Genomic DNA, 23,666 nt, shown 5'->3' on the forward strand with positions numbered 1-23,666 from the left:
AAGGCCGCCTCATGATTCAGTTGGTGCGATATTCCAGATATCGCAGTATATTTTCATACGGGAAACTACTCACAAGGTTTCTGTCGAAGATTTCAGCAACCATGTGAGTGGCTTGCTTTAGGAAAAAAAGGCGGCCTGGCAACTTAATAACAAAGCAAATCGGATATTGATTCTTTGGAACAGGTTCTACAATCATATAGATCGTTCAGCTGTACCACCTTTCGGTGCCTAGCTGCCATGCGACACGAAGGGAGCACGAGGGCTGGGATACTGTCAGGATGCCCAAGCCTAGACAGGGGAAGTCAGGTGGCAGAGGTCGGGTTTGAACCACGGACCTTCCGGTCAGTAAATTCGTGCTCTAACCACTTGGTCCATCTCGCGCCCTCTACAATCATAGGGGGTTTGGTCGTACGCGCCAACCATAGCTGTCCATTGAATACGGTAGTCTACAAACAGGACTACTCAAAACTGCAGCCAGTATTAAAAAAAGCCGGAAATTAGATAGAACAACAACTTTCATCATACCTTGTCCTTGGAATTCAAACAAACTGCAGCCGTGGGTGGAATGCGAAGGACAATGTGATCAGCTTTGTTCACCGGGAGCCACACACGGGCTGGCAAATGTAGATTGAGGTTAGCAAGTTCCGCTTGAAGGTATGCCGCTGGGAAGGGGGCGAAGGAAGAAAAGGGGGCAGCATGAATACCAAAACGATTGATCAATACAAGTCTGCAATTGGTTTATCATTGTTTAGCGAATACTAGAATTTCATGTGCCACTTGAATCCCATTCGGAATACATTACAAACTGAGCAGAAGTGGTGGTGAGACTTCAGGACAGACCTTGGTGATGCTTGTTTGGCTTATTCCACATTCCGCCGATCACGCACGTATCCACAGAGAACTACCGTACTGAAAAATTACTTTTTGACGAAAACTTTCTCCAGGAGCGCCTGACTATGGGTAAACAAACAGCCTCGGCAAAAACCGAAGACAACCGATGATCGATTCAGTGTAGTGATAACAGATGGAACAGAGTATGCAGTTTAATAAATCACTAACTAAAACAAAGCCTATCGTTAGGCCATAGTAACAGAGAAATGACGTCACAGCTTGAGACAAATGGATCCACACATACTGGGAAAAGTGATTATGATCTTTTTGATTATTCATGATAGAGAATCCATGGTAAAATTGTGAACAGACGAGCGGGGTGATTTGCTGCCCAGAAGGCAGATGAATGAAGACATGTGAAAGTGGAAATTAAATTAACCGTATGGAATGTGGAAACAACTGTATGCATTAACATACAGTGAGGCAACGAGTTGATTACTGCCTCAGGCGTTGAGAGCTGGGCGGACGGAACATATGACACGGTATTCCGAACAGTTCCTGCGTAGTACTGTCATATAGGTGGAAAATAAACGAACATAAAATCCATCCATAATTACATCAGGAAATGAATAGAATACGCAGTTTCGTAACAGACACTGACTTTTGCATACCAGTATTTCTACCAAGGACTTTCTCTATACAAACTCCCTGTTCAATTGATAAAACGATAATAGTGAGCAGTGCGTCAGTCCAGAATGCAGTTATTCGGGCGAAAAATGGTAAAGGATAGCTGAAAAGAGTGACCAACCGAGTGGACAACAGTAGTCTGGGATAAAGCGCACCTGAGGACAAGAAACTGTGGGTACGAGGAAAGAAAACCCACAATTGATTCCCCGACAAGTTTATTACAAAGCATTCGAACAGGGAGGAAGCAAACACCATCACAGCCACAGCCAGAAGGAAACCAGTTTACATTAGCCTCTCGTTTAAGGGAGATATACCGGCCGATCTACTGAACAGAAGATTTTCCACCAGTCTGAACAAAGTTTTCCCGGCCGCAAAACTCCGAACCTGGTTCACCAGCAATCGTTTGTGCCCCTTTAATCTCAAGGATAGAGTGCCTGTCCACGCCCAAAATATGTTGGTTTACTCATTCTCTTGCTGCCGTGCAGCAGAATACATCGGACGCACGACTAGGCAACTCAGCCAAAGAATGAAGGAACACAATCCACCCTGGCTAGCTTCTGGAACCAGGAGGACGATAACCAGTTCCGTAGTACAACATTTAGCCGACACTGCACACAACGTGATACCCAGCCAAAGTTTCCGCGTTGTTTACAAGGCGCCGGCTAACCAACCCAGATCAGTACAGCAGCGCACAATTGCAGTGGCTGAAGCTATCGCCATACGACATCGCGACCCGATCCTTTGTCGGCAAAAACGCTTTGTTCGTGTGTTGTACTTACCATGGTCCAACTCCCCTCCCCTCACACATGCACCTTGTGCTGAACACACAACTACAGCACCCCCCGCGCTGACTAGCTCAGGTCATCCTATTGGTGACCTGAATTAATTGTTCTTTGATAGGTAGCCAATGTTGTCTCACTCGATTTCCTGTCCATTTACACCATACTCATCCAAATATGTTAAATACTGCTCTCTTAACCTTCGCAATTGTATGAATTGAAAAGACCTCGCCGAAAATATGTTCGTCAACCCATCTGTGTTCTTATTATAAATGGGAATTTCCGAAAACACACATTCTTGGAGGCATTTAGGACAATGAGTGGATTCGGGGGAGAGACTATCAGAAAAGTTCAAACTAGGACGATACGGACAGTCTTGGCGACATAGTTCGAAGAAAGTTACAAAGTGCGCGGGAAATAGGAAAAAAAAACCTGGAAGGGTTGGATGTCACAGCGTTTGCTACACCTCAAACGTGAATTTCACCGAGATTAGTGTTCGCAGTACTCATACTCTGCTCTATGAATGGCAGCGGAGTGACAGACACCGGTTTCAAAAGCGAATGAGTAGGGAACCATAGAAAAATACCGTTGGTACGAAACGAAAACAGGAGAGAAGAAAGAACGGGGAAGTGATGATCCTGTGGGTAGTAGAAATAACCTCAAAGAGATGCGCGCGTATCAGAAGCATACAACCCAAATGACTAATCCCCAATCTAGTTCATGTGCACGCGGTTTAGAGAGAACAATAAGTCATAACCGAGTAAGGGCCCGTGGGAAGCTCAAGATGGTTCAGAGGTTACGGCACGAACTTACTCATCGGAAGGTCTATGGTTCGAACCCAACCTCTTCAGCTCAACTGCTCTTGTCTGGGCTTGGGTAACCTGACAGTATCTCAGCCTTAGTGCTTCCTTCGGTTGGCATGACACCTACGCACCGAAAGGGTATTACAGTTGAGCCATTATTTGGTAGTATCATAAAAGTCTCAGGGAACTCGAGGGATACTACTATCTGGCATAACTTACCCATACCACAGGTGTTAGACGTATGCCGGAAAACCTGAAAGAGCGTTGGTGATCATTCAGTAGAACATTATTCTCTAGATCACGCAGAAACCTTGTGGCCAGTGAGGATTCTAAGACTAGAAAAAGTACTAGCGATGAAAATGGGGCCATAAGTGTTTGAGAATTGGGATAACGAGGTCAGTAGTTCCAATGAGATGATAATACTCTGGGAAAAAGGATCGATTAGAAAGGCAAGTCAGGTTGGAGGCCGGTTATGTGCCCATTTCCAGAAAGGAATATGGAGGCATCAAAAATACTGCGTGGAACGTTTTGGGGCCTGGTGACAAACGGAAAACAGAGACGACAGAAGGTGGAGGAACGTTTGGGGTTGTGAGCAAGGTGATTAACAAAAATATCGACTTCCTCGAGCGAATAGCATTGGGAAGGATCACATAGGTATCGGAATTGCAAGTGAAGAAGGGAGCGCGCGCACACTGGGTAGCACGGTTAAACTCAAGGGTAACGGCTGCCGGTAGAAACGTGTTAGTTGGTCAGTCTTACGACTGTCGGAATACACCTCCCTCCATTCTTGATATATGTGGAGAACTTGCATGCGGATGGGTAAACAGAACGTGTTGATGAAGCAGGACTCATCATTATCAACAGCTGTAAAAACCGTGTTTATAGCTATCACAGTTTCGTTCGCCGGTTATTTGAGAAAGTGGGGTAGATAGCTACACATTGGAGGTGTAAGGTGACGTAATTAGTGCGTAAATACAGGAGTGTCAGTGCACTTTTCATTGGGAAGCGTGGGAGGAGAGCTATGCACTGAAGATAACAACTTGGATGTACAAACGCTATCGAGAGTGAGCGAATGCTCAATGCTTGAAAATGTCTCTAATTATCGATGTGTCTTTCCTTAGGGTCCTCATTCAGGGAGAAGACAATGACGAACACGGTTGAGTTTGCCGATACTGACCCTCCTACTTCGCTGCCCAGACACTGTTTGACCTCCCCTGACTTATTTGCACCTTTCACGTGGTTGTGTGAAAACAGCTCTTCAAGAATATACGTAATGCATCACTCATAAAGTTGATGAAAATTCTTCGAAAGCTCACGACCGGTCTCATCAGGTAGGCGCGGTTCCCGAGTTTTTGTCAACCCTATGTTCTACTTGTACCCAAATTGCACGAACTCAGCGAAATACACGCATTTGCTCTTCGAGGAATTCCGTTCATTGCCAGCGCAACCTATGGATTGTGACAGGTTCATCTACCGTTAGTGGATTATTTCTTCCGAAAACCATTCGATGTACTTCAGTATTACTGATCCACCGCTCCCACCGTTCGAACCCAACCTCAGCATCTTAGAAAAATAAGATATGAACACGTGTGTCTCAGTAGTTGAAGCGCGAATTTACTGACCAGAAGGTCAGTGGTTCGAACCCGACATCTGCCTCTCGAGTTCTCCTGTCTCCGTGCTTCCTTCGGATTGCATGGCAGCTAGGCGCCGAAAGGGTGTTGCAGTTGAACGGTTTTTTTATATCTCATTGACAAACGTATCTGCGGTTCTCTCGGCAAAATTGGATGGGCTGTTCCAGAGAGAACGTTCTCAGTGATTTGAGCAAAAAATAAACACGCCAGGAAGACAGAAGACGTGGTTGGTAAAAGTAGGGTCAGGACAGGTGACCAAGTTAATAGGGTAAGGACAGGTGACCAAGTTAACGCGTGACGTAACACATGACCCAGCCACCTTAGCTTCCAGTACCGGATGTATTCTTTGAGTACCATTTACTTCCCTAAAAACCCGTTTCTCGATCATTTGGTTGCCAATCGCCGGTCGCAGATGATTCTAGCCTTAGATCTGAGACACTGGTGGTCAAAATTCTGAAGACGTCTCAGATTCTACACCCGAACCGTCAGTGCCGTACAACAATACAGCCAGCATCATAGTCTGAAACACGCGTCCTTTGAGACCCAGTGAGACGTCTTTTTGAAGTTACAATTGGTATAAAGTGGCAAACGCAGTTATGGCCTTTGAGATTTGTACGACCGCTTTGTACAACCCTCATATCCAATGCAACTTTCGACGTACCTATGATGTACTACAACTTCCAGTGTTCATAGGCTGTACGTCCTTGAGTATGACTTTCAACTTTGTGGGTATGAAGAAAATGTCGAAGGACTGGGAGATCTTATAGCTTTTCACGCGTTTTTTTTGCTTTCTTTTCAAAAATGTCGTCCGTACATTCCACGTTTGGAAACATCGGAACATCCGGTTCTTGGAGCGATTACGGTTTTCGCTTCATTACTTCATCATTAATGAAAGTTTTTTTTTTAAACGAAGAGAGTAGGCATCCTTGTCGGGCACCAATCCTCGCGCCCACGGGGCACACCCTGTTGCGCAAGTGTGTTGAGGACTGAATCGAAAGCAATCTCAAAGTAAAGGAACACCGAGATTGTAGGGGACCTACACGCAGGCCGTTACTCAAACACTTAACAGAGTGTGAAGATATGGTTCATACAGTCCCTTTCCCGGGCTGGAACCCTACTTGCTATTCTGAAGAAGAACCAAAGCGTTCAGCTGTAGCACCCTTCCGGTGCCTAGCTGCCATGCCACCTGAAGGAAGCACGAGGGCTGGGATACTGCCAGGTTGCCCAAACCTAGACAGGGGAAGTCGAGTGGCGGGGGTCGGATTCGAACCACGAACCTTCTGGTCAGTAAATTCGCGCTCTAACCACTTGGGCCATCTCGCCCCCAATGAGCGCAGCAACAGAGAATGAGCCATAAAAAACACCGGGGCCTCGGAACGACAAAACTTACTGCGTTGCTCTTTCGAGCTGATTGGAATCAAACGCCTGGCAAGTCTGAGTAGTCCGTCCATGAAGTCCCACTCTGGAACTAACCGAGGGACTAGCTGGAGTTGTAGGCTGATCGTCGGGTCCAGTGGACAACCTGTGTCAAGATATGCTTGTTGACCAGCTGCTTGGGGCTCGACAGTCAGTTTGTCATCGGAAAGAGGGCGCGACGAATCCGTAATAACCAACTGCAACCCACTGTCAGGAGGACTCATTGAGGATGACGTATTCATACCGACATCGTGAGAAGCCGAAGGGTCACTAACTGGATGATTACTGGGGATGTGGTTACGGGAGGGAGCCGACCGTTTTAGGCCACGTAAGTTTGTATCGTCTGATGCGGTAGGTACGTCTGCCAAGCTCAATCGTTGCAAACTGTGGACAGCGCGTAGTTCAAAACCAGACGGTTCCTTGGTGATTATCTGAAAGATGTCACAAAATAAAAGGAAAGCCTAATAAACGCGGGAATAAATTTGACAGTGATCAGATAGAAGTGCGTGGTGGAAACTCCGGGATTGTGTCTACCTGATGAGCCCAAAGAAGGGTGCGAATCGGACGTGGGCTGCCGACAGAGCAGTGTGTTCCGTCTGTAGATTATCTGTAAGGACGTTGATGAGAGGGTTACGGCTCAGCTCCGTTTAGTTTCTACAAGTTATGTTGTGACGAAAGCTCATTCGGTGCATCAGAATGCTCGTATAAATTGAAAAGCTGATTGGTGGTAGCTACTACAAGCTGAGCGCTCTAGAACAGCTGACTTCTTGGACAACAGCCCATGCAGTGGTGCCCGTTGTGATGTTTTTTTCAGCTTACTTGTTATTTGCAACCGGTTTAACTGAGAAGGAAGTCCTTTGTATTAGACATTTCCCTAATGTCGACGTCATACGTAGCTCACGTTGACATCAGTGGAATCGGACCAACGTCAATTGCTAACTGTTTGGTCGTTATCCGTTGTACCTGATCCATTTAGAAGATGCAGACTGCGTCGACTGGTGCTTGCTACGTCCTCTCTAGTATTTCACTTCAGACTGGTGTCCTATCCTGTTACCTGTAATGTGTCGCGTACCGGTGCTCAGGAGAATGTCCGGTATGTAGGTAAGTAAACCAAGTTAGACAGACACGTGGGAGTGATGATCAAATAAAGTTTCGAAAGATATAGGAATGAGTATGTTTGTCTGAACAAAAACCGATGTCTTGTTTGCGGATACCAGCTGAATACAACAAAATGATTTTAAAACTTGTTTTCTCTACACGTTTCTGATGAACTTTGTACCGTAACGAACTACTTATTTATTCACAAGGATTGAAATTGAGATGAGTGGGGTTTCGGCACAGACAAGATTGAGAGTTGTGAGAAAGTGAACAAGTAGTTGTGAATCCACTCTCTTTACAAGTCACACTGGGCGAGGTGGTTCAGTGGTTAGGGCGCCAGCTTACAGACCGGAAGATCCGTGGTTCGAACCCAACCTCAGCATCTCGACTGCTCCTGTCCAGGATTGGGCAACCTGTCAGTATCCCTGCCCCACCGTGCTTCCTTCTGGTGTGATGGTAGCTAGGCTGAACGATCTACTTTTGTTTTGTTCCTGCCAAACACAGATGCACTGCGGTCAGGTTTTTGTGCGAGAGGCTTTGGATGGGAGCCCTAAGTGCCGTCCTGTCTTGGCAGTATCTCAGCCCACGTATATCCATGAATTGCACACACACAAATAATCTCGCTCCACATCAGCCGTCGCGTAGTACCATCAGCTCAGTGGTTAGGGCGCCGGCTTTCGGACCAGAAGATCCGTGATTCGAACCCGACCTCGGCCTCTCGACTTCCCCGCTGTAGGCTTGGGCAACCTGACAGTATCCCGGCCCTCGTGCTTCCTTCGGGTGACATGACAGTGAGGCACCAAAAGGGTGCTGCAGCTGAAACTATTATTTACTACTTTATAAGTCAGACCAGTCGACTGTAATACACCAGTACAACTGTTTAGAGGGTTACGGTTACGAACCTCTGCACACAATATGTATGATGACTATGATGGTTTCAAACGAGGATGAATCAGTAGTACTGTCGTTCAGCTGTAGCACCCTTCCGGTGCCTAACTGCCATGTTACCCGAAGGTCACACGAGGGCTGGGATACTCCCAGGTTACCCAAGCCTAGACAGGAGAAGTCGAGAGGTAGAGGTCGGGTTCGAACCAGACCTCTCCATCAGTAAACTTGCGCTCTAACCACTTGAGCCATCTCGCCTCCGACATGACCCCAAGTCCCTATTAGATAAACTTGAAGCTCAAATGTCCTGCGAAAATCGGTACATCGTCCTCCTTACGACATAGTGGATTAGATGAGAGGATTCAGACCCGCCTTGATCGAGTATGTGCAATGGAACATCAAACTTCGGATTGCTCTGGTTATAGGTAATCCGTCCAGCTACCACTGTGGAGACGATGAAACTGCTACGTGAAGAGTGGACCTTACCGTGGTGTGGCGGTTTGTGTACTTCGGCGATCCATTGAGCTATACGGGGGAGCGTATGCACGATGCTCACAGAGTCTCTCATACCAGGTTGGTCCATGTGTAGAGGTCTGACGAACACAGTCTCCTGGCCCTCCAGATTGGGGTTTGGAACATGTATGGCGACGTGTTCCGTAGAAAATGGTAATATACTTGCATTTCCAGTCAAACACCGCTGACTTGCGGTTAGGCTTTTGAGTCAAACACTTTGGTTGAGGACCCTAATCGTCCTCCCGTCCAGGTCTGGGTGCCCTGGTAAGAAATGGCAGCTAATCGATGTCAGTGGCATTCGTGCTGCCAGTTTCTTTCCAGATTGTCTGATTGAGCGGTTGGAGGTGTGGGCACCTCAGAATGCTTGGCATAGACCAGCACTAGGTCCCCTCCCCCACCCACTCTTTTTATCTTCTTTTTTATTGTGGGGCTTTCTTTGATGATGATGAAGATGAAACAAGAAACGGAATCCGTATTCTCACTCAAACCAAGATTAAACAGACCACGTGGAAACACCGCTAGGTGGAATTCATACAATCGTATCCCTTGAACGACATGACCTACAGATTCATGTACACGCTACCCCAACATCATCATCATCGACAGCATGACATCATGCTTCGTTCTTCCTGTGACACATCTTCAGATTTGCCCACCGATTGCAAAAACTCCAGGAACAATAACTATTTTTATCTTGACGGACCGAAACGATAGTATTCGCACATGTAAAGGTCACCAGCACAAACACAGCGCAGAATCCAATTAACTACCAGATCGAGTTGACGTCGTGAGAGGATTAGTGAATTAGCAAATGACTCGTCCTGATTTCTGGTCACCATCATCATCATCGACAGCATGACACCAGTGTTCAAAACCGATGCTTCACTGCCGTATCTTGATTTCTAGGGAAAGTCTTGTTATCTTCTGGTCACCGGTTCGATTGTCAGCGGATCAGAGGCAAACAAGCCTTACCGTGTGGGGTTCAGCTGTGGTAAATATGCTATAAGCCACACTAGGCAATTCAAACTTATCGGCAGGCTAGGAACCGAGTGAACACAAACCACCCTCGTATGGACATAATACACTACTCATAAGGTTGCTGAAAATTCTTCGACAGCGCAAGACCGGTTTCGCCCCCCTTGGGGCTCATCAGGTCGGCGCAGTCCCCGAATTTCCGTCAACCTTATGTTCTACTTCAAACCAAATTGGCAGACCAACCTTGTTCACGCTGAAACACGAGCCGGTGATGCCAAATGTCCGATCTTGTGTACAGGCATGCCGAGAATGGACAGACCAATCTCCGTTCAGACGATGCGGCATCGAGTTGGGCAAATCCTGTTCATTCTCCAAGTCGTGCGATAAACCGACCGCAGAGTCTTCCGACGACCAACGGTCCGATGTATGAACACGTTCGTTCGCAATCGCACCCTCAGCAGTGGCGGAAATCACATTTGATTGTTGGGTCCTGGCCGTGTGGAGTCGGGCTCCGTGGGAATCAGGATGGGAAGCTAGAACTGAAAGAGCAGGGAAAATCAACAGGACAGTGGTATAATCCCACCCCAATTCGGTCAACAAGCAACAGTCAGCTGGTCGGGTTAGCGTGGCTGTGAGGGACAGAACATTTCTGACAAGAATTGCCGGTACATCAAACCGGAAGGCTTGAAATGAAGCAACTAAGTTGACGCGTTAAACTACTCACCGAGTCGAGTTACGATCTTGAAGAATCTATCATAAACTGCCAAAAACAAAGTCCACACTTCAATACTACTCATAAGGTCGATGAAATGTGTCGACAGTCCACGATTGATGTCGCCCTTAATCAGGACGCAAAAATATTAAGTGGTGTCGACAAAACGAGAAGTAGTTCGGATTGGAACCGAACTGTAAGTTCCTGTTTAGGAGATGTGTGTTCCAAAACCTTGCGTTAGTAACATGAAAAACGGCCTAATCCAAACCCAACATTTCAGTACTGTACCAATACATTCTACTGTAATGTTGTTACAAGCGGCTCTCGAAGTTAGGGTCCATCGTTCCTTGCACGCAACAATTTTGTGTACTGAAATACAGGTTCTGTGAAAGGCCAATCACAGTTGGAACATAAAAGCGGTAAATGCGCACCTATGGACAAGTAACAATGCACCGAAACACAGGCTACATCTGCTTCCGAATTGCGAATCACCTGTGAATTTCGACGGAAAATAGTTTATACATGTGATTCAAAACCACAGTGTTGGGATCCAAATAAGCAAGCGAGGATGCGCGAAATACCGACCATCCTGCTTCCCGTGAATTTCGACGGAAAATAGTTCATACATGTGATTCAAAACCACGCTGTTGGGATCCAAATAAGCAAACGGGGAGGATGCGCGAAATACCGACCATCCTGCTAAGAAGGTACATTATCTGCGGTTTGAATATACGGATACAGAAAACAGTTGAAGCTCATGCTAGACCTATACGAGTAATGAGGTGGAAATGTGGACTTCGTGTCTCACCGGGGACGAGATAGATCAAGTGGTTAGAGCGCAAATCTACTGACCGGAAGGTCCGTAGTTCGAACTCGACCTCTACCTCTTGACTTCCCCTGTCTAGGCTTGGGCGACCTGGCAGTATCCCAGCCCTCGTGCCTCCTTCGTGTGGCAAGACAGCTAGGCACCAAAAGGGTACTACAGCTGATCGATCGTGTCTCACCAATAAAGTCTCCAGCAGTCAGGAACCTCTAAACCGAATTTTCCTTGGTCAATAAAGGCATTTCTTGATTGCTGAGTTCGAGTAGCCTTAGGTTTAAGCTGCCAGATACGGGAAATGCTCTGAAAAGATATTGTCATCAAGTTAGAATATATGGCTTATGGCACTTCCTTGACCGGTTACTAGATTGTCATTAAAGGGGGGCGAGATGGCCCAAGTGGTTAGAGCGGGAATTTACTGACCGGACGGTCCGTGGTTCGAACCCAACCTCTGCCTCTCGACTTCCCGTGTCTAGGCTTGGGCAACCTGGCAGTATCCTAGCCCTCGTGCTACCTCCTTCCGACAGGAGTCTTGGGTGCCACAAGTCAGCTCCGCAAATTTTCCTCTCCTCTAATGTCTGGGGGCGATGTATCCCAAAGAATAAATTAGCTAAAGTAGACTCCGTACTTCTCGAGGCATTTTTGGAGTCACTGAATTTATGTTTTGAGGAAACCGGAGAATGTCGGGAAAAAAAACCGTTCAGCTGTAGCACTCTTCCGGTGCCCAGCTCCCATGCCACCCGAAGGAAGCACGAGGGCTGGGATACGGCCAGGTTGCCCAAGCCATGGTCATCAAAAAGGTAGACATTGCAATAAAGTGCCGGTTGGACCGTATGTTTAGCGATTCAGATTGAAAATACTTGAATACCGAGTCGTTATTTCGATGATACAGAACGTTGTCCATCTACAGTGGCACAGCACTATTTCTTTAACCACCCAAGATTCGGGAGAATATCAGGTTTTTACTTCCCCCTCTTTACTGAATACGATACCCGCACCAAAAGGAAACACTTTTGAGGGTTTGAAAGTGCTTAAAATTTGGTTAGAGGGCGAATTTACTAACCGGAAGGTCCTTGGTTCGAACAGGACTTCTGCCTCTCGACTTCCCCTGACTAGGCTTGGGCGATCTGGCAGTATCCCAGCCCTCGTGCTTCCTTCGGCTGGCATGGTGGCTAGGCACCAAAAGGGTGTTACAGCTGAACAACTTTTCTTAGACGAGGCTGTTTTTTTAGAATGATCCATAAGAACCGTGTAGCACCTCACTCATATCCATGTTTTTCTAAACAGCTCCCAGGATGCAGTGTACTTTTCCTCACTTTTTTCTGGGGTGAATGCCACTAAAGTTGGACAGACTTAAATAACTATCGGGAAAGGTTGGGAACCGATTGAGAAGTCACCGTTTCATAAACAACCGGTGGTTTTTATTTGGGCAACGTTTCGCTTTTGACACAAAAGCTTCATCAGGCCAAGTGAACAGGTCACCAAATTGGCCAGGTTATAAAACAGACGGGGAACCAATGAGTAAGTCCTATTCAGATTATCACACTAGATCAGTGTCAATTAACGGCTCTTGTCGGCTAGTGTGGCTACCAAAATCTTGAATCGATGAGTCTTGGGTCATTCGAGCTAACATGCGTTGGCGTGCGATTACCAGAGGGAAGAGTAGTCATCATCTGGGTTCCACTTAACCTTACACACCTCCCCTCCCCCCAACTAAATTGTCGCAACATTCACATGTCCGCGAAGATCAAGGAAAATCTACCAGTGCCACCCGAGGTGAATCATCAAGTGAAGCATCCTGAAGTGGAAGATTAAGGAACAAAAAGCGATCGGAACGGATTTGAAACTCCTCTAACCCATCAATTCAATATTTTGGCACCCACACTAGCCGACAAGAGCCTTAATTGACACTCAACACTGATCTAGTGTGATAATTTGAAGAGGACTGACTTACTGATTGGTTCCCCGTCTGTTTTATAACCTGGTCAATTTGGTGACCTGTTCACTTGGCCTGATGAAGCTTGTGTGTCAAAAGCGAAACATTGCCCAAATAAAAAAATACCGATTAAATAATTATTATTCACGCATGCCACTGAAATGTGGTAAGCCTTCATCATTCAGGTCACTGGGAAGTCATAATTGTTCATCTAACCAAACCTGAATGACGAGGACTAAACGGCATAAGCAAGCACGAGGACTGCTTTTCCTATGTTGACGAAATATTGAGTTATCGTGTGTGACTGCAGCCGCACCAACTACGAAACGTCCCAGCGAATGACGCCGCATGCGTGTCCAAGGCTAAAATATCAGCTGAGTCGACTCCAACACTGACGGAACAGCCTGTCAGTCCTGCTTTTGATACACACACTTTGACCAATGGCATAAAGTATATCCATTGTGCTGTCATCTTTTGGGGACTAAATCAACAGTTTGCGGGGTTGTCAACTCAATGGGCTGGGGGGGTTGCGACGAAAAACGCTTTGTGTCTCCTTTACGAAGGTGTCTAGTCTTGGAGGTTTGCTCGAGAGCGGAGTAGTGCCCCTTCAGCTTTGGCTGAAACCGCAATGACCTCAAGACTAAAGTAAGTGGGTATGGGCATGAATTTTATGAGGCGTTACTTTGGAGAAGCTACGTTCTACAGGGACCCTTATTATCATGAACGGTGTCATTTATACAATTATTCAGGAATGACCTATGAACTGAAGACAGAAGAGTTCGTCGTTTGCTCCCGCTGTTTGACTTTTAGATCAGCCTACTTAGGCAACCTGACAGTTTCTAAGCGCTCTAGTTTTTTCCATGTTGAATGACAGTTCTGCACATGAAAGGTGTCAGAGTTTAACTGACCCATTCAACTGCATCATATCCAAGCCTTTCCAGGGAAGTACCCCCAAGGAGAACGCCAACAACTAGTAAGTCCACCAGTATTCCGCTTGACCAGCGGACAGAGTAAATATAAGTTGGATAAAATCCTACCGACTTACTTCTAGTCAGAAGGGTCGGTCCTTACTCGGAAATCATCCGGAGGACCTAACGGATGCTCTCCATTAAGAACAGTTATCGTATTCACCATATTAAGCTCCTTGAAATTATGAAACACCTTTTATATCGTTGTTATTGAATTTCTCAGGGATCTTAGCAAGGTAAGGTTTGGCTAGTGACATTGGCAGAAATGACGCAATCGCGCAGTCAATGGCGCTCGTGCACCAAAGCGTCCCTGTTTCCGAACCAACCGGATGTGCCATTCCCTCCGAAGCTTGAATGTATTTGCCACAGTCTCCCGTTTTCCGGAAGCAGCTGGAACCAGTGTGCCTAGGGTACACGGTTTATAGATGGTCAATTGATTGATTGCATACGAAATTATCAGATATTTTGCAATCTTCCGAAGAGATAAAAACGAACAGAAAAACCCACTGTAGTGACCACCGGGGCCGGAAACAATCGCTGTTCAGAGTTGGGATGCATAGGTGATTTCAGCCGTGTTACGATGTAATATCTAAGGTTAGCTTCTATTTTGGCGGAGAAAGAATAGACAAGGGGCAAACTTCACATTTAGGGACCGAAACTGGGAAGATCTTAGAGGAAGGATTTCATTGGACCGGTGAAAAATGATCGACACTGAGCGGTGTAGGTGTCCCTCTATAGAGGGATACGCCACAGACGCCTGTGATGTGTGCATTGTCTGTGGATTGAACGTCGAATGGGCTAGAGGTTTACACAGAGCTACCTGGTTGTCATTTATTGTGATAACGGTGATGGAGTGGGGGGCGCTTCGTACCCACACACGCTCCGTAAGAAGATGGGAGTAAGAAATCGTAACTTGTCTCATTAATTGACTTCGAGTTTCTTCTTCCAAAAGATGGGAAGCGGAAAAGGAGGGCAGATAAGTTCAGGTCCGGCAAAGCCGGAGTGAATTCTAAGCAACACATCAGTCAGGCTACAGACCCGTGGAGCACATCATGTTTACGCATAAACGAACTGAATACATCAGTAGTAGCCTGAAATTTGGTAATTTTCGAACTGAGATTACGTCATTTAAGTGAAGACACTGTATGCTGATTGGCCGAGAAGCACGGTACATATGTTTGGGGCAGCTGCTGCTCAGCCTTTCACTTATGAGAAATGAATGAGAATTGAATACATTCCACGGAACAGCGGTGATAAACAGCGAATAAGACACCAGTAATGTTCGGGACAAATGCTGTTTATTCCAAATTTCAAGTCTATTCCATCATACAAAGTTGAATTGAAACATTCTCCGGGAGACTTGGCCATTCGACACAGATGTCAGACGTTGTCATTCAGCACGTATATATCCGTTACCAGGTGTGCTTATTGATTTAACCAGCCGTTGAAGAATGCAGACAATCAACCGACGCCTGGTGAAAAATCAGGAAGTTACGCCTGATTAGTCATTCATTCTTGCACAAAACTTACAAAAACTGTGGGCCTGGGTTGGCCTGTCTATTCAGCAGTAGCCGGACAATTGTCTGAGTTAGTCAGCAAACGGCTAGAGCAGTAATCACATCTACAATCAATTTTACCGGCTACAAAATCGCTGTACGTACGCTTGGTCCAGTGGGAACAACATGAAGCCGCTAATCAAAGGGTCACAAGTTGATCCACCTATGATCACCGGGTGAGCCTCAATGAAGACAAAAGCCTTCATGTGGCTCAGTTTTTCAGCATTTATTCACGAGATTACCTTGAGGATACCAGCGCCCTAAAAATGTACTCAGCTTTCAAATTTGGTTTTGCGAGAGACTCACCTGGAACCCAACTGAATCTCTCGTTGATGGTGTTCCCGGGGCGAGATGGCCCAAGTAGTTAGAGCGCGAATTTGCTGACCGGAAGGTCCGACCTCTGCCTCTCGACTTCCTCTGTCTAGGTTTGGGCGACCTGACAGTACCCCAGCCCTTATGCCTCCTTCCTGTGGCATGGCAGCTAGGCACCGAAAAGGTGCTACAGCTGAACGCTTTTTAAAAAAGGATATTTCCAACTAGAACATGAGGCGACCTGGTGCAGCACATTCAACTGCTTAGAACCATCATAAACTAGAGATTCAGATGGGCAAGTTCCTCGCAAAACCAAACTTGTTTGCAAATGCGTGTATTTCGCTAATTCCGTGAAATTCGAGTTCAAGTAGAACAAAAGATTGACGGAAACCCCGGGAATTGCGTCTACCTGAGGAGCTCCAAGAAGGGCGAAACCAGGCACCGGGTGTTGAAGAACTTTCATCAACCTTGTGAGTAGTACACTACGCGTACTCAGTTTTCAATTCTCGACAAACCTCATTGTGTTAATTACAACCTGCGAAAACTTACAAGAGATGTCGGAAACCGCTCGTTTGTGTCCCAAAGAACTACACAGAGGTGTTCTGCTACCGTTGTCGGATGGCACAGATTGCCCAGTAAGAGGAAGCGTCGCACTGTGCTGCGTGTTTGATGGCCCAGCATCTGTTTTGTCCGGCCTGAGCTCAGAATTCGTTCGCAGGACACGTGAGGAGTGACTTGAACCGCGCAATGATCTGCAAACAAACGAAAAAATATGGGAATTCCGAGATGTCGTTTAGATTAACCGGCAAAAAGTCGTCGAAGCAAGTCAGGGAAATATGACTGAGCACACACAGGACAGCGTATGTTTGTGGTGGTACTTAGTCGTTCTAGAAACTTGTGAGACTCCTTGGTCTGTTCTGCATATCTACATAGACAGTTTCCAATGTTTGTGATACTTTGTTGTGTGCGAGTTTCGATGTGCGTGTGCAAAGGACTACGAAGTGTAGAGACAGCTTTGGTCCACAATCATCAGGCAAGCGGGTCTGCGGATGGAGAGCCACGGAACCGAGAAATCTTCTGTCGAGTGGTCATTATGAAAGTTGAATGAGACAGAAATTAAGAGTGACGCGAAAGAGTGAACAATGAGGCATATTTCACGCCAAAAGACGTGAAAGGTGAACAATGAGGCATATTTCACGCCAAAATTCGACAATTCTACCGAGTGAAAACTCTGAAGCCAACTATACGAGAGGAAAAAGCAATAACTGATAGGAAAAATAAATGAATCGTTCATCTGTAACACTCTTCGGGTGCTTAGCTGCTACGCCACTCGAAGGAAGTGCGAGAGCTGGGATACTGCCAGGCTGCTCAAGCCTGGACAGGGGAAATTGAGATGCAGAGGTCGGGTACGAACCAAGGACCTTCCAGTCAGTAAGTTCGCCCTCTAACCTCTCAGCTGATAACAAAAAACAATGACCCTATAAGTTGGGCGTAATCATCTTTCGTCTTTCATTGAATGTGCTCCTGAAAACCGTCGGAAGCTGAAATCTGGTAGGTAGACTTCTTCCCACTTTCGGCTTCCTTAATTGGAAAGTGTCAGCATTTTCAGGCTGGAGTTGCGCAAGCTGTATTTATCTCCAAGCAAGATGAAACACCTGTAAGAATAGTTGACTGAGAGTAAGGGATACTGAAAGCCTCAAGTTAGAAGTAGATCAGTCGAGAAAGTACTGTTCTGAGTGGGGGCGAGATGGCTCAAGTGGTTAGAGCGCGAATTTACTGACCGGAAGGTCCGTGGTTCGAACCCGACTTCTGCCTCTCGAATTCACCTGTCTACACTTAGGCATCCTGACAGTATCCCACCCCTCGTGGTCCCTTTGGGTAGTATGGCAGCTAGGCACTGAAAGGGTGTTACAGCTGAATGATTATCTTTTATTTTACCATTATGAGTAGTAATGCAAGGTTACGAAAAAAGTTTCACAGAATGCATGGCTGCTGTGCAGTTTTCTTCACCTTCTGACCGCTTACATCACAAGCTTTTGAATAAACTGCACAACCTAAGGTGGTAGGAGAATTTAATGATTCCACACAACCTTCTGTTTGACGCCTATCGAGGAGAAAGAGGTCACATGTAGTAGATACGTTTCGGGCATCAAAGCTTTCGCAGTATTTCAGACATAGGGCATAAAACACCAGGGTAAGAGTGCGCAGTTCTGGAGAGTATTCTTCAAAACGAGGGAAGGTAGCTACATTTTATCGAATGGTCACCTGAATCAAATGCCGTGCTACCTTTGCGGTAAAGTAGCAGAGGGCAGACAACTCCCTTGTTATTACGTTGAACTTTATTTAAAAAAAACACCGTCGCCTTGGATTTGGGCACACAGTTTTCTTGTTAAAACCCGCGCCATAAAGTCACTCCCTCGACACTCACTATTTGCCATCGAGTTTGGCCCATTGGACGCGGACTACATGACTCAATGTGCGTCGTAGTGATGGCTAGTTTGTGGTTGCTTTAGTGATTATGCGGAGCTGTCAGGAAGCGATGTAGGCTTCGTAACGCACGGTGGGATTATATAGCCTTCTGCTTCCGTACTTTTGATCCAATACACATGTCATCCACGACGAATTAAGTTTTCTTTTCATGTTTAATCCGAATTTGATTTGTCCAGCTGACGGGTAAACAGTCACGTGATAACAACAAATAGGTCCGAATGTTGGGCGATCGATGGTAACAAGATAGTGGTTGGTAGGAGGCAACTCACAACCATTGCTGAATGGTAGTGAAGTGGACCAAGCTTGTGATAGCTCAGTGGTTAAGGCCCGAACTTACTGACCGGTAGGCCGTGGTTCAAACCCGACCTCTGCATCTCAGCTGCTACTGTCTACTCATGGCAACCTGACGGTATCTCAGCCTTCATGCTTCTTTTGGGTGGCGGAAGGACTAATCCATTTATTGCCATATGGGTAGAAATCGTGCATTATAGAGGTCTATGTAGGAAGACACAATGTGTTAATTGCCCAAATTCGGAACCGTTGCTCGGATAAGCTGAGTCAGCACTAGCAGGACGAATATCAGTGAAAGTGGGCACCTTTTCCGCCTACCACCCTGATAATATTGATCGCCATAAAAGAAAAGTTGGAAGGTGGAAAACTACCGCCTGACATCTCAGAAGGTTCAGTGAAAAAGCAGAATGAATCAGATGAAAATCGAGATGTAGTTTAACAAGAGAACACAGGCTCTGGCTTGTGAAGAACATTCGGGAATATTTACGTCACCATCCGGATGAAGTAGTGTTAGGCGGAATTCCACACGGATTCTGCTTTACCGCTCGCAGTTAGGTGCTGCTGCGGCCGACGAGCCTATCCCGCACAAGATTGGCCAAAAGTTCGGCTTGCTTACCGGTTCGGCATCAAGCCGAGATCCGATTGGTCGAAAGTCTGGACCCAACAGCCGATCATGACTCAGTATTGGCCGAATGCCGGTTGTCAATGTCCCATCCAAAAGGCGTCAGAATTTCCAGAAGGTTGCCGCCGCTTACACCATATATATGACGCGCTGTAAAGTGTTCTTGACTCGTTCTTGGCGTTACTATACCCCGTGCGCCTTTGTTGGTTGTTTTGACGGGAACGCTAGCTTGGGAGGTTCAGACCGAGAACTAAGCTGAGGAAAATATCGTTATTACAATTGCAGTACAAACTTATGGGATCATAGACCAGATATGTGTGAGGGCTGATATCTCAACCACTTCCGCTGGGCCATATACAACAGGGTCAAGCATGCGCAGTCACCGGGCCAGAACGTCCTATTCAACCGACAACCTCAGAGGGCGATTACCAACGGCGGGCGTCCAGAACGGAATATCGCTTTTGACGTGTGTCACGTCCAGTTGCTAGCCAAGTCTAGCAAACGCTATGGTTACAACACAAACGAAGTGGTAATAAGACAGGGAATTTGTGAAAAAGGAGAGATGAGCTCCTAACGATGAAACTTTTTGAAGAAAACAAATTGCTTCTCCGGGATCATCTATCAAGATACATTCCTGTGAGCAATGAACAGGATGCCCAGCGATGTTGAAATGGGAAAGCGGATGAAAGTGAACTTACGTCTCATTCGAAACACTGACGATCCGGTTTAAAAGCAGGAGTGAAAGCTCTTGAGTTGGGAAAATTATGCTACGAAGATTTTGGGCCGTGTATTCTTGCGGTTCCACGATGGCTGTCACGGTTCTCGTCTCATCTGACTCGGTAGACTGACTCTGGTTCGACTGAGTGTGGGGAGGAAGTTGGCGCGGTGTAGAGCCCCCGGTAGAGTGGTCGAGGAGTGTTCCAGCAGACGTCATTGTGCTAGTTACTTGAGAGAACGTTGGCACTGAAGATGGGCGGCACAAGGCACCTGATGCAGAACGAAGAGCATCTCGCTGTTGTGGAGGAGCAAATGTGTCCAATAGCCATACCAGATGGATGGCGAATTCAGTCGACTGCATACAGCTTGAAAAGTGGAAGAAGTGGACAAGAGTGTAAACCCAAACGTTCCAACGAATCTTGATTAATCCCTGAAACTAACGGTTAAAAGGGTCATCGAAGAAATTTAACCAAGATGTTACTGTAAAATGAACCCGCCGTACGAACCCCCGTACACACCCTGGCATATGCATCCCGTCAAAATCGTGAGAACTATATGACGATCGAAGCCAAGCTGAATAGACACCGCTTAGGCAATTACAACGAGAAAGAGAATACACACACGTTCTCGTGGATACGAGCGCACAGTTGTTCACCAAAAAACCGCGTGATTCAATGTAGGGCGGTACACGAACGGTATACACACACACACAACAAGTAACGAATGTGGATTCTGGATGGAAATTACTAAGACTAAATTACTAAGACTAAATTACTCAGACTAAGTACCGATCGATAGAAAACAACAGTGAGAAACAGGATACGGGGAGAGTATACGTACAACCTACAATCCGCTGCTCCATGCTATACTCTATAATGTAGAAGCCGTGTTCAGCGCTTTCAACTTATGCTTTTTCTGCCAAAGACGGAGGGGAGGGAGAGGCATCCAATGCTGGCAACTTCTTGCCCAGTGTTGGTAGTAAATGGCCCAAAATTGGAATATGTATGTACAGTCGATGTAAGAATTTCTCTGGTTGTGATTGGTTGGTCATTGGGCCAACGTTCCTAACAACCGGGGTTTTGACAAGAGATGCACTGGGGCTGTAAACGCGATTGCTAAGGCATCCAGAGATCGCTAACGAGTCATGATCGTAGTCTCGTTGCGTTAGTCACACGTTCCGGATAACCACGCGAGAAATGGCCGTGAGAGGTGCGCGGCCGACAATTAGCTCGTCTATCCTAGGTGACCTGTTCTTGCTAGGCTTCCCCGCAAGCAAGTCGTCAAGCAACGAAGCTTTTCACGCACGTCCTCGCCCCTTGTCTGCACCTTTTCCCGTACATAACTATCGTTTGTGTTTCATCATTGTGAACTTTGCCATCAACAGATAAAATCACCAAGGTTCATCCCGCAGAAAAAAACAGGAGTGAGCTCATTGCTACCTATTCAATCAATCTGCGAACCCTGCACTTGACCGGGCCACCCAAAATCTTTGCAGGAACGCAGATTGACAAACTGATCGGTGCTTTGTCCCCAGGTATTGGGGGACCAAAGCTTGCTTGTGGGGAACTACGATCGGAGAACTGTGAACTTACCGGTGAATGAAGTAGCGATGTAAGTGTTTCGCCAACTCCGGAGACTTCTGATAGAGTGAGACGAGTTGAAGTAGATAGAAATCCACATCGCTTGTGGAAAAACCGAACAGCCTATTCGCTAAGGGTTGGGGATGGATAGAGGTGAAAGTGGCAAACAGAAGGAAGTTAGTCGAATAGTTATTGGGACAGTGCAAAGCTGACGAAACGAAAAATCTCTTTCCTTGGCTAGAAGAACCCGAGTTTCTCTGAGATTATAAAAAAACCTTTTTCGTATCAGTTTGACAAGGTTATGATTTGTCGATAAAGCGTGTTAGGGAAGGGTGAATGAGACCCAGGGGCTTGAAGGCAAACTTCAGGTGATTCACAAGTGTTGTGTATCCAGAAGACAACCTTGAAGTCACACAGACGTGATGACGGGTAAAAACTACGCCCCGCAAACACTAGTAGTTTGTAGTGGAATTTCGAGTCCATCCGCACCCAGTATTTTATAGCTACAAGCTAATTAATCCCTAGTTCCCAAATCACTGAATTCACTCTGTGCTTGCGTGTGTGCGTCCCTTCACATTCCATCAGCGTTAAGCTCGCGAGATTCGGGGTAGTAATTTTTCTGTGAGATGACTTCGAAGAAATATACACGTTCTATTGTTTTCCAGAGTTGGTTGTATTGAGGAGGGACGAACAAGCTATCATCCGTGTGCAGCCACAGGATGCAGGGATGACTCAGGCAGATGAGTAAACCGAAAGGTTTTGATTTACTTGAATAAAGGAATGTCAGGTAGCCGGTGTTTATCTATAAAACTAAATTCGAATGTGGAATTTCCAAAGATTCTCTCTGACGAATTCAAAACCCGTGTTTTAGCCCTGTTTGTTCTCAATTTTCTCGGTCAATTTCTACCTTCCAAAACCTGTGACATTCCACAATGCGCAGAAATGATGGGTCTGTGCACATCCACTGAGTTTTTTATCCACCAGACGGTGTCCTCGAGAAATGGGATTTAGGAACAAGCGATTCACGAAATAACCGAATTCACGTGGGGAACGCGCTTAACAATGAGCTGGATACGAAAAGCACTCTTGCTAATCCGTCGTGAGTCATAAAGTGTTGATCAAAACAGAGAGGAACATTTGACTACTGCTCGGGGTTGACGATTCAAGGATAACGATGTCTTTCGATGTATTTATGCATACTAAAAAAAGAACACAACTTTGGTAGGTGAATCATCCTATTCACATCGTGTACTTCAGAAAACATTCGACTAACGGGCGAGAAACTTATGTGCACACGTGTACTGTATTCTTAACACAAGCCTTACAAGTCGAGTATTTGAATAATGGAAACACCCGACGACAGTTAGCGTGCCAAGAAGTTCAGCCTGACAAACGAGCTTAGAACGCACACAAACTGAAAACAAATTCAACACGTGCGTGATGTTAAACATCACGTGGAGGGTTGGTTTAGCGAGCGTGCGTTACCGTCTGCCAATGAAACGTCGGGAATTCGAAACAAGTAGACATAGAGTTCATGAATGAGAACCTAATCGAAGATGGTCCTTTTACATGTAACTGTTCGCCAAAGCACGAGATTAGGCTGTGAAGGTCAGTGGTAAGTGTGTTTGGAACCACGGGTTATCATCCATCCATCTGATTTGTTATCTAGTTTCGAACGCTTCAAAGTTTGCAGTGAAATGTAGCGTAACTAGGACTATCACTCTTTTCTGAAGAGATGCCATCGTCAAAGAACTGTGATTCGACGAAATCGATGTAGACCTTTCAGTGAGTATACAGCTATGATTTGGCATTTTCCACAAAACCGCAAATAAATAAAATGAACAAGACAATCAGAGTTTCGGACGGGTGATCAAACGTTTGCTAATTTGAGATGCCTATTCGAGGAACTGAGACGTCTTCAGATGCTCGACAATCGTTGTCTCAGAACCATAGCTCCTGTGGGTTGGTGTCGGCGAATCCGTACCGTAACAGTTAGAAAGCGTGTTTTCGGTTGTGCAACGGGTACTTCCATTGAAGAATGTGT

At 46.1% G+C, this 23,666-nt stretch overlaps 1 protein-coding gene across 1 annotated transcript in view; it reads right to left on the reverse strand.

Moving 5' to 3' along the window:
* Positions 1-23,666, reverse strand: part of T265_02744 (hypothetical protein) — a gene marked incomplete at both ends in the record, with an annotated part of 77,910 nt that overhangs the window by 20,894 nt on the left and 33,350 nt on the right. The window contains 6 exons of the mRNA XM_009167059.1: positions 526-662; positions 6,122-6,578; positions 9,862-10,157; positions 16,472-16,674; positions 20,024-20,407; positions 21,635-21,752. Coding sequence (XP_009165323.1) covers positions 526-662; positions 6,122-6,578; positions 9,862-10,157; positions 16,472-16,674; positions 20,024-20,407; positions 21,635-21,752 — 1,595 coding nt within the window. The remainder of the gene's footprint in view (positions 1-525; positions 663-6,121; positions 6,579-9,861; positions 10,158-16,471; positions 16,675-20,023; positions 20,408-21,634; positions 21,753-23,666) is intronic.

The sequence above is a fragment of the Opisthorchis viverrini genome (genome assembly GCF_000715545.1).
Source record: "Opisthorchis viverrini unplaced genomic scaffold opera_v5_35, whole genome shotgun sequence".
NCBI classification, from domain to species: Eukaryota; Metazoa; Platyhelminthes; class Trematoda; order Opisthorchiida; family Opisthorchiidae; genus Opisthorchis; species Opisthorchis viverrini.